The sequence below is a fragment of the Pinus tabuliformis genome, chromosome 7, assembly GCF_031772625.1.
Source record: "Pinus tabuliformis cultivar Carrire ecotype Pingquan chromosome 7, CPIR1, whole genome shotgun sequence".
NCBI classification, from domain to species: domain Eukaryota; kingdom Viridiplantae; phylum Streptophyta; class Pinopsida; order Pinales; family Pinaceae; genus Pinus; species Pinus tabuliformis.
In genome coordinates, this window is record NC_142293.1 from 458,495,434 (window position 1) to 458,507,750 (window position 12,317).

General features: G+C 36.5%; 1 protein-coding gene across 2 annotated transcripts in view; it reads left to right on the forward strand.

Moving 5' to 3' along the window:
* Positions 1-4,040: 4,040 nt before the first annotated feature.
* Positions 4,041-12,317, forward strand: part of LOC149247943 (protein LATERAL BRANCHING OXIDOREDUCTASE 1-like) — a 45,403-nt gene continuing 37,126 nt past the window's right edge. The window contains exons 1-3 of one of the 2 annotated variants that reach the window (XM_089458310.1): positions 4,041-4,161; positions 4,334-4,618; positions 4,918-5,162. In XM_089458310.1, the coding sequence (XP_089314436.1) occupies positions 4,358-4,618; positions 4,918-5,162 (506 nt within the window). In that variant the 5' untranslated portion in view covers positions 4,041-4,161; positions 4,334-4,357. Of the gene's footprint in view, positions 4,162-4,221; positions 4,619-4,917; positions 5,163-12,317 lie in introns of those variants that run through there. The other variant, XM_089458309.1, reaches the window with a different exon arrangement.

Consider the following 12,317-nt stretch of genomic DNA (forward strand, 5'->3'; position numbering starts at 1 on the left):
GGTATGGATTTAATTTGATGTGATCTAATGGTTGGGAATTTTCTATTTGTTGATCCATATGCTTTGATTTGTTTTAATGAGAAATAGAGTGAGTTGGGTGTCATTTATTGCAGTTATTGGGTTTGGGTGTCATTTATTGAACAAAGTGGGTCTAAATGTTATTGGGTTGGGTGTCATTTATTGAACATAAGGGGTTTAGTTGTTGAACAACACAGCAGTTATGGCCGGCATACATTTCCTTTTATTATGTGCAGGTATGGATATTTATTTGGGATACAAAGCTTCAGTTCTGATGAGTGGGGGTTGAGGTGACTACTACTTTGTACTTTTGGAATAGACCATTTTGGAAGCATTTATGGTTTTATCTGTTTTCCAGCTGGGTCAATATGGTTTGCACTCTTAAGTATTAAGATATTATTTATGAACAGTTGTGGGCCCAGTGAATGTATGGGAAATTTTGGAGGTAAATGAATACTTATTTATATTTAATGTTTAGGCCGATAGGACTTTCTATGCATCAACATTCGTCAACACTTTTACCCTGCTTCGTTCAATTAGGGGAGACACTTTCAACTGTTGATTTGAAATGTGGCTACTTTTTCCAAATATAGGTTGAGTTGCCTTCTTGGCATGGCAAGATATTTTTACTGCTTTTTCTTTGGTCTGCCGGTTGTTGTTGCTGTTCTTCTTCCCTGGCTTTTGGCAAGTACTGTTCTTCTTCCCTGGCTTTTGGAAAACACTGATTAGTATTAAATTATATACCCCATACATCAATTAAAACTACCCGTGACCAACTCTTTAACTATATCTCTGCAGACTTAATCCCCAAACCCCCAAAGCCGTGATCTGGTGCATCTTGAAGTAATAGCTCTTTCTGATGCGGCAAGGCGAGTTTTTAAGATGATGGCATGAGACCCGAACTTTACTGATAGTTGGGGACCAAAATTAGCTGAACCATTAACAGGCAGGCGACTCATTACTTTAAAAATACTATTTTATGGGAGATTTTAGCGATGGGGCATTTAAAAAAATGTGAGGAATCCTCCAATAACTGTTGGGCTGTTTGTTTCATTCCATTCCTTGCATGGCAAGAGCTCACCAGTCTGCCATAGGGCATTAAGTGCCTCTATAGTGACTAGTTACATGCATACTCTTTATTTGATCGCAATACCATGCGCTATGGAAGTATGGGCATGCCATTTTTGCCATAGGGCATTAAATGATCTTACGGTCATTGGTTACATGCATACTCTTTATTTGATCAAAATACCATGCGCTATGGAAGTATGGGCATGCCATTTCCTTTACGTCAAATTGGATTAAAGAGTATGCATGTAACCAACCACCGTAGAGGCATTTAATGCCCTATGGCAGACTGGTTAGCTCTTGCCTCCTTGCATTCCCACCACAATAATAAAGCATCGTATCATCATAAGTGGACCTCGATATTCTCACAATGCCGTGAGAGCCAAGTTGCACTTACAATTCATTTCCCTTTGACTTTGTTTGCGCCATTGTCATTTCCCTTCCAACATGAATTGAATCACTCTTATTATTATTGCTATTATTTTATTATTATTGTTTCTTACCAGACAAGCAATATTGTGCATTGTGCATAATTATGTTGGCATCTATTCACAGATCTCAGGCCGATTTTCCTTCGCTCATGTAGAGATATGGGTGTTTCTCCTTTCATAAAAATTCTGGTTCTGAGAGAGTTTCATGCATGAATGTGGTTAGTTTTCAAGCACAAACATGATACATATTTAAAAATCAAATTTCAGAACGTGATATGCTCTGCATTTATGAGATGATTGTATAACTAATTTTGTAATTTTCTATGGAGATATCTGTCTTTTTCGCTTCTGTTTTTGAGTTGGTGACATTATGAAGGACTTGCCATCCCATTTCTAATGGTAGCTCTTATTTCAAACCCTATAGCAATATTAATGCGGCCTGACATGGGGCCGATATAACACTATACAACACGCCGCACGGTGATGAGAGAGAAAAAAAAAATAGCGGCATGTTGTATCGTGTTATATCGGCCCTATGTCAGACCGCATTAATATTTCTATAGGGTCTGAAATAGGAGTCGCCATTTCTAATTCAGGGAGTAGTTAAAGCAGTGGGTCTTTTTTAATGTTGGAGTCTGTGACATGATTGATGATTTATGGTGATTGCCTAATGTTTTATCATTTTAAATTAGGTTTATGATTTACGGGGATAGTGTAATGTTTTATTATTTTAAATTATGTTTTTGAATGTATAAATAATTCAACTATTTTTAAAATTTAGAGAGTATATAGATTGTACAGTTCGTAACTTCAAATTACAATTTTCTTATTTTAAATTGTGTTTTTGATTGCATAAAGGATTCAACTGTTTTTAAAATTGGACTTTTTTGAAGTTGGAATTTGTGAAATGACTTATTTTTACATTGTAATATTCTATTATTTTAAATTGCCTTTTTGAATACATAAATGATTCAATTGCTTACAAAATTTAGACTGCCTATAAATAGCACAAATCATAACTTCAAATTACAGTTTTCTTATTTTAAATTGTGCTTTTGAATGCATAAAAGATTCAATTGCTTTCAAAATTTAGACAATACATAGATTACCCAACTCAACTTTAAATTACAATTTTCCTAATTTCTAAGAGAAGTGTCTACGGAGGCAGAGGAATTCCCCAGACGGCCAAAAGTGGTGACAATCAAGGCAAAAAAAAAAAACAAAATATCTTGCACCAGTAGTGTTTGAATCATGTTTTTGATGGTGGAAATGGATTCAACACCATCAAAAACCTCTAGGATGCCCAAAACCTTGAAGTTTGATAGCTATAACTTGGATTTACAAAAATCCTAGAGAGTTTATCAAAATCTTACGTGAATATCAATAATTTTTAGGGCAAAAAACAATCTAATTAGACTAAACATTTCTGACTAAATGTCAGGCAAAATTATATGACTAGAAAGATACCAAAATAAATTCACAACTTCCAAAAAAATCAATAAAAAATAACCAAAATAAAATAAAAAAATCTACCAAAAAATATTCACAATAAATCACTAATATTTTCGCATTGATATAGAATAAAATATTAATTTTGTTTTCACATTTCAATAAAACAAAAGCTTAATTTTTTCCCTTCTTACTGGACTACATGCAATGTTAGCAACGATTTGGTATTTTCTTATTTTTGTTTTTGCCTTCTGGCCTCCTAATTTGGCATTGACCATGGTTTTTTAACGTCTCTATAGACATGGTCTTCGAAATGGTTGTGGTCATTTAATTTCCAATTTCTAAGTTCTCCCTTTGACATTTAAGGTTTGTAATGTCATATTTAGCATGGTTTCGAATATTATATTTTGACTTTCTAATTGCAATATACAATTATGGTTTTCAATGTAGTATCAGTCTATATACCTATATTATTCTTTATAAAATATAATAATAATATCATGGTTTCTAATGGAATTAACTTTTTAATAGCAATATATCAACATGTTTTCTAATATTACGTTTTGACTTTCTAAATGTAATATACAATTATGGTTTTCAATGAAATATATTGGTAGGGGATAGTCATGGTGGTTATTGTCCTGGTCACTAGCAAGTTTTGTATATGCTTGGCCATCTATAGAGGTTTCTTGATTTTGGGTAATTAACTTAACCTCTTGATTTTGGGTAATTAATTTACTCTAAAATGAAAGAAGACATTCAATGTGTTCCTTGTAATATAGATATAAACAAAACATTTAAAGAAAAGTAATTGCACAATGATCCAGTGCAAGAAAACAAGGTTTTTCACAAAACAATTAAATTTTCTAGAAAAATTCAACAATTCCAATTTAATAATCCTATGGGCCTCTCTTTGTACCTTTTGGGACAATCGCTAATATTTATCTTTGTTTAAATATTAGTTGTAAAGTCTCAATTTCTGATGGTTTGGTGAGACTAGTACTATATCAATCATTGTCCCTACACAACATTAGGAATCTCTCCCCTACATCACACTGATATTACAGCACCAGTTGGTCATGGTGGTGTCATATGAGTTGATGTGTATTGTTGGGTTTCACATTGAAAAGGTATACATCAAGTTGAAATTAGAGCAGGCGTTGGTCATCGGGGCGTCTTATGAGTTCATGAGAAGGTATGTATATGTTGGGTTTCACACTTAATAAGTATACAGTACGTTGAAATTACATCATGTATATGCTTGGGTTTCACACTTAATAAGTATACATTACGTTGAAATTACAGCAGGAGTTGGTCACCGTAGCCGCATTATAAGTTGATGAGAAGGTCTGTGTGAAAAATTGCAGATTATCGATTCATACCAGAGAAAAATGAGCCCCGTATCAGAAGTCTCCAAACCAGGGATGAGCAAATTTGTAACAGTCCCAAATGTGCAGGAACTCAGTAGGAAACAACTGGAGACAGTGCCAGAGGAGTACGTCAGGTCGGTGGAAGACAGACCTACTGTGAAAAGCCCAACTCCTGACAATAGTATTCCGGTTATTGATATGAAAAATCTCTTGGATAACAATCATGTGGAAGAAGAGATGCTCAAACTTCACATGGCTTGTGAAGAATGGGGATTTTTTCAGGTTTGTGGGTTATCTCAATACGTTTGGATCAATCCCCAATAATTGAAATTGTGGCGGCTCGTTGGTTTATTGATTAGAATTAGTTTGAAATTCATCTTTAGAGATTGTGGCTTGTTGGTTTATTGATAAGAATTAGTTTGAAATTCATCTTTAGAGATTTTTCTGGACTGTATTTGTGATTTTTCTGGACTGTATTTGTAACCATCTAATGTGATTCATTTCACAACTGTTAATAGATAATATATTCATTCTCCCAACTGTTAATAGATGATAATATGTGGCATTGTGTTTATGTGCAGCTCATAAACCACGGAGTTCCTCATCAACTGATCGAGGGAATTAAAGGATTAAGCCATGAGTTTTTCAAGCTTCCGTTAGAGGAAAAGCAGAAGTATGCTTTACAACCCAACGGCGTTCAAGGCTATGGCCAGCAGTATGCGGTAGGTGGTCACAAATTGGACTGGGGAGATATGTTGTTCATTAGCGCTATGCCTGTGAGCCAGAGAGACATGAACTATTGGCCAACAAAGCCCGAGAATTTCAGGTTTGTCCTATTGTTTCCAGCTGCTTGCAGATCACGAGTTTGGCTGCTTTTTGGTTTTTCTTGGGAAGTAACCAGTACAAATTTGTAACAGTAGACAAATGTTGGAGCACAATTTATTAGGAATTTTCTTTATTGTCGGAGAATAACAGCTTTTAAAACGTTCTGCTAAGCTGCATGTGAAATTGCCGTATTCTTTTTTTTTTTCAGGGGAAGTGCATCCCCACTGAAGAAGCATCATATTATACATATTCGCTAAAAGGGAGCAGATACAACACATATTGCCGAAGTAAGTATTTTTTTTTTCAGGGGGAAGTGCATCCCTTTTTTTCCAGGGGGAAGTGCATCCCCACTGAAGAAGCATCATATTACACATATTCGCTGAAAGCGAGTAGATACAACACATATTGCCCAAGCGAACAGATATACGGGCTGCAGAGCAGCTGCTACATACACCCTGAGTCGAACCCGGGCGGGGAGGCTATGAACGGCCATCCCTGGCCATCCCTAGCCACTCGGGACAAGAGGGGACAATGACCACGTATATTAATTTGCCGTATTCTAACCAGTATTCAAATTTGTCTAAAAATTATGGAATTTTCAGTAAGATTTTGATAAAATTTGATAAAAATTTTTATAAATCTTAGTTACAACTATCTAACTTTAAAATTCCTAGCAAATTTGACCCTTTTGTGGACAACCCCTTCGAAATCAATTACAGTTTTCCTTCGAGCAGAAGAACATTTGTCCAGTGTCATAAGAATACTTATTTTTTCATTTTAATTTGACTATTATGTGCAATTTCTGACTAATATTGCAATGGATTCAACTTCTCACCAACACAACTCATTGTTGCAATTAGATGGCGGTATTTTTTCCCTTTTCACAACCGATTTCCAGAAACATCTTTCCTTATGCAGTCTCTAGCAATAGAAACGTTTTCCTTAGATCAGGGACTTTCAATAGTAGTTTCAGTTCCGCTGTCCACAAGAAACGCCATTTCATAATTCTAAAACCCATTTTCTTGTTGTTTAGTCTCATATTTGATCAAGATCAAACATCTTCAACATGATAGAGTCATAATGTAGAAGAAATTCCACCCCAAGGTAACTTATTCACGGGCCCAGATCTATGCAGCAGACTTGCATATTATCGGAATTTTGCATGCAGGCAATAGTAGGTTGCCCATGTTTCTAAATATGTAACCGTTCCTGCTGGAGGAACACAATATTTATTTTCAGTAATATTCAATCACCCATTCTTAGATTTTATAGGTTATAACTGCAGAAGAGCTTTAGTGGAGAAAATCCAGGAGTAGAAGATAGAAATTGTTGATCTCTCCATTAAAAAATTACATGTGCATGGATATTTAGAAAATAGAAAGAAATTCTTATTTTGGAAGAGTATGTTTAGAGTCTAGACTAAGGATGGGTCATTGCAAGGCACTAAGGATGGGTCATTGCAAGGTTGGTAAGAGACAGATCCGGGAAAAAAAGGGTTGTTGGAAAAGAGTCTAGCTAGCCAATCAACACCTACCATGGATCCCTCATTGTAAAATATTCTTGCATTGAAACCTGGTGCTTTCCATGCATCCTTAATTATATATATTGTTGCATTGAAACTTGGTGCTGGCCATCAGAGTTTCCTTCTTGTTTTCGTTTATGTTTTCTACACCTACAATGCATCTTTGATTATATAGAATTTTTGCAATGAAACCTGGTACTGGCTACCACGGTTTGCTCCTTGATTTTATTTATGTTTTCTGTCATTTGATGTAATGGCTGGTGGTTATGTGCTTTGCTTTTCTTGTTTCCAACTAGCTGTTCTCTAGTGTTCAATATAAATATCACGCAAATTGAACCACTATCCTGCCCCATTCAGCCTACAGTCCTGCCGACAGTATAATAAAAGTCTGTTTTAATCTATCCCTCTTTCCAACATCATAATTGACAAGGTAAAATTTTATAATCCTTCTTAAGCTTTCCTTGGATGCTTTTTTCCTATAATAAAAGTCTGTTTTAATCTATCCCTCTTTCCAACATCATAATTGACAAGGTAAAATTTTATAATCCTTCTTAAGCTTTCCTTGGATGCTTTGTTCCTCTGGCTGGTTGTGATTGACCAGGTAGTCATAGGTTCCATAGCTGCAGAAGCTCATGACTTTGCTGCATTACTTGGTGTTAGTGCTAACATATGACACACAGGAGTTGCTTTTGGTTGGGGAAGAGGAAGAAGAAGGTTGGCTAGAGGTGGAAGGAACTTGGACAATATTTAAAGATTTAATATTTTATTAGGTTAGCAGCAGAACAGAGGAGGTTAAGGTTTAATGTATCTGAAGATGAAGAGGGAACTAGTGTTTCCAGTTGTAGAGAACTTGACCCCTTGTAGATAATTATGGAAACTGAAGCAAGGAACTAAAACAAAGTTTGATTTATCCAAGTTCGGAAAAGTCTGGATGTGCTGGTGGATTGGATTTATGACCTTGAAAAGCAGTTTGATTTGTACAATAATTGTTGAAGATGACCTAAGGAGAGTAAACACAGGGTGACAAAGATGAAAAACCATGCGACTCTATGGCGGGATCACTTGCAAAAGCAGTAAATGAAGCTCGGAAAAGATGCTCAAGCATTTATTGCTGCTTGCAAAAGGAGTAAATGAAGCTCGAAGAAGATGCTCAAGCATTTATTGCTACTTTCAAAAAGGGTAAATGAAGCTCGGAGAAATGCCATTTATTGCTGCTTGCAAAAGGAGTAAATGAAGCTGGGAGAAGAGGCTCAGCCGCTCAAGTATTTTTTGCTGTTTTGGGGAGAAGATGCTAATTATTTATTGCTGTGTTGGGGAGCTCGGAGAAGATGCTCAAGCATTTATTGGTGCTTGCAACACGAGTAAATGAAGCTTGGAGAAGATGCCATTTATTGTTGCTTGCAAAAGTATTTATTATTATATTGGGGAGAATTGACTGAGTGACTTCTTACATGCAAAGTACTTTATCAAAAAGAACTCAACCAGTTAAGCTAATACTCAAAGTATATTCGAGGCTTTTAACAGTGGACTATCATCTAATAATATTTGCAAAATTTAAAGAGAAAAATTTACTCATGACGTCCCTATTGCAAAATGTTTTAGCCATACTAACCCGTTAAACTAACCCTCAAAACCTCTAACATTGGACTATCATTAAAAAAATGTTTGCAAAATTTAAAGGAAATGGATTTGTTTGTACCAAATAAAAGTCATAATACAAATAGACATGCCTGAAGATGAGGAGCAACCTGCGGCTAAGTAGCTTGATTGGGTTGCAATTTAAGATCTAATATGAGTTGGTAACTAACCCTCAAAACTTCTAACATTGGACTATCATTAAAAAAAAATGTTTGCAAAATTTAAAGGAAATGGATTTGTTTGTACAAAATAAAAGTCATAATACAAATAGACATGCCTGAAGATGAGGAGCAACCTGCGGCTAAGTAGCTTGATTGGGTTGCAATTTAAGATCTAACATGAGTTGGTAATGGTGAAGTTACATTCAGTACACGAGGCTTTTCAGTAGGCATTGGAGGGGGAAAATGCAGTAGTGACAAAAGATGAAGGGCAGATAAGAGAGGGACTGCTCTCATTGCATCCTCTCTTTCAACACGGGAAGTCCAACATCGCTGCTTCTCCTTTAACGCATATCGACTTACCTTAGACAGCATCTCACCTCATCAACAATTGACGGCTGCCGGCACCCGACTCGTTGCTCTCAGCGCAAACTCTTTTGGCAGCTCTCAGTAACTGGCTGTGTTGAAGGAGAAACTGTGTAGCCCTGTAGAGAGTTGCTGCTATACTGCCGTGGAGAACACTTATTCCAGCAACAAGATAAGAAACCTACCAGCAGGTAGCCTGTGTAAAATGTTGTAACATAATTTGTAATGGAGTACGGAGATGCCGAATGTTTCAGACTACCAAGCAGCAGCCCAGCCCTGTGTATGATGTATGAATGAACAGAGGAGAAAAAATTGTAAGGTTGAATTCAATATTATAGAAAAATCTGGTAAATAAAGGCGTTTCCCTGCAAGGCAAAATTATTTGGCCTTGATGGTGAAATTTTCACTTACGAACAGAGGAGGAAAAATTGTAAGGTTGAATTCAATATTATAGAAAAATCTGGTAAATAAAGGCGTTTCCCTGCAAGGCAAAATTATTTGGCCTTGATGGTGAAATTTTCACTTAAGTTGTGGAAAAATATTAAGAAATTTAATCCTGGTTATGTTTGAATTTTTGTTTATGGTGGAAATGGATTAAGCGTTATTAAGAATTTCTTTTGGGGTAACCAAAATACAGGAGCTTGAAAGTTGTAACCTAGATTTTGAAAAACATTTATCAGATTTTTTCAAAATCCTGCCAAATTTTTTTACTAACAAAATTGTGTTCTAACAGATTTTAGGAGTATTCTAGAATCATTTTTTAAATTTTCTATTAGATTTTTTCAAAATTTTCTAGGATTTTGAGAATATTCTAAAATCCTAAAATCAAAAAATGAATCAACCAGCTGACTTTTATGACTAAAATTTTAAGATAATTTAGTAAACCTGGAAACAAGAATTTGGGTAAACATAGGATTGAGAAGGAGGCCACCGACACCGGGTTGGTCAAAGATTGTTTAATGCAACCTTCATATGCGTGTTCTAAGAAGGCCAGAACGTCTTTAACTGATGTGAATTTGAGAAGAGGTGCAAAGCGTATATTAGAAAAAAGCAGAACAAACACCGCTCCAGCCGGTTGGACGGTCGAGTAAGACAGATGCAAAGAAACGGAGCACGTACCAAAGGGTGAGAATTTCAAAAAAAAAATATGTAGAATGTTATTCGCACAAGTATGCCATCGTGGGAGTAGTTTACTTAGGCGGAGGAATGGCTCGGTTTCCATCGCTGCCCAAAAAAACTTCTGGCTCCGGTCGCCGGCAATTCCTCCGCCCAGCTCCGCCACCCTCCGCGAGCTCTGCCCAGCTCGATTCCGTGAACTTCTAAAGACTAATAAATAGGGATTCGTGGCGCAATGGTAGCGCGTCTGACTCTAGATCAGAAGGTTGCATGTTCGATTCACGTCGGGTTCAATGTTGCTAGTTCGTTTATTCTTCGCCCAGATGTTCTTTGTCGGCTGCGTCCCAGTCCGGAAGTCCTTTTGGCACTTCGCCTTTCCACTGAAAGATCCCTTCGCCCAGAGGTTCTTTGTCGGCTGCATCCCAGTCCGGAAGTCCTTTTGGCACTTCGCCTTTTCACTGAGAGATCTCTGAAAGCTCGCCTACCTCCCCTACCTGCGACAAAGGAACAAGGTACATCAGTCTCTAGAAAATCTACCAAAAAGTGCTCATTAGGTATAAATGGTATCTCTGAAACCTCAATCGTCCTAATATCAGACATATTAATGAAACTGGTAATGAACAAACTGCAAAGAGAATAAAATCACCCTATCAGGGTTACAATTTTAAAATATTGAAAGTTTTAGCATGAGAATGCTTTCCTGCCCGAGTCTGATCATGTTTCAATAGGAAATACACGATTTGAAATTTTGCATTAAGAAAACCTGCAACATAAAACTGAGAAAAAATTCTACTTACAAAGCGGGTCCAAATTTTCAGACCCTCTGATGCAACACCCTTGTAATCCCTCAGACGAAACACCTACAACGTGCTAGCGATCTAGAACTGCAACACTAATACTATGGGTGGATTGATAAAATGAAGGCACAATACAGTAAGCTTATAACAGCGTAAGTATGACTATTGCTAGAACCACTGCAAAGAATCGCGTGATCCGCCAAACTAGATGCTTGATTTTTTGTGCTAATCCATGCAATTATTGCATAAAGAAAATTTAACATAGCATCAACATGCCTGCAGCTTTTGAAGTACATCCATGCCTGTCAATATCATGTGTGAATGCAGTGTACAGTGTGATATGATCTGGATGAGATCGATTCCAAACCCACTATAGTTGTACTTTAGTCTCGTAGACCCAGGAAAACATAAAGTGATCAGTGTGATCACAATAGAATTAACCTCAACTGTTACAAATTCCCTGCTCAGCTAGATCAAAAAGTTGCCACTGCACGAAAGGGGAGGAAGGCGCGTTGTCAGAGATCTTTCAGTGGAAAGGCGAAGTGCCAAAAGGACTTCCGGACTAGGACGCAGCCGACAAAGAACATCTGGGCGAAGAATAAACGAACTGGCAACATTGAACCCGACATGAATCGAACACGCAACCTTCTGATCTGGAGTCAGACGCGCTACCATTGCACCACGGATCCCTGTTTATTAGTCTTTGGAAGTTCACAGAATCGCGCTGGGCAGAGCTAGGCGGCGCTGGGCTGAGCTTGCGGCGCGGGGCGGAGGAATTGCCGACGACTGGAGCCGGAGGTTTTTCCGGGCGGCGACAGAAACCGGGCCATTCCTCCGCCTAGCTAGACTACTCCTGCCATCGTGTAAGAGATTTTTTATTTAAATTAATGGGAGGGGTTTTATCAAATTAAATTTAAAGCTAATAAGGGAAGGGTTTACAATTGAGCAATGGTGTTTTATTATTATTTATTTTTTTAAATTATTTCTTTTAATTAATGGGAGGGTTTTTCTCAAATTAAACTTAAAGCTAATAAGGGAAGGGATTAAAATTTAGCAGTGGTGTTTTATTATTATTTATTTATTTATTATTATTATTATTATTATGATAAATTAGTTTTTTATGTATGACTAAAGTATATTTTGGATGCTAAAATAAAATGTGTTAAAAAAACAAGAAGTGAGACTCTTTATATGTGACTAAAGCATATTTTAGATGTTAAGATAAATGTTTGTTAAAAAAACAAGTGAGGTGTCATGCAACCAAGATATTCCATAAATATGAAAAGTATAGAAGATAAAGTCAAAGGGAGTTTAAAATCATGTGCAAATTGAAAACTCAATAGGAGGAGAAATACAATTGGTGGCAAGTTGGTAGAACCATTTGGTGTGTTCTTAACTTAATTTGATATAAGTATGAAAATTAAGATTTATGTTAAAAATTTGATATGGAAAGTTAGGTTCAAAGTTGAGATAATGTTTTATTGGTGGAAAAAAAAGTATTACATGGGTGGTCACTATTTTCTTTCATCTTCATATAGAGTATTGGTTTACTCTGAAAT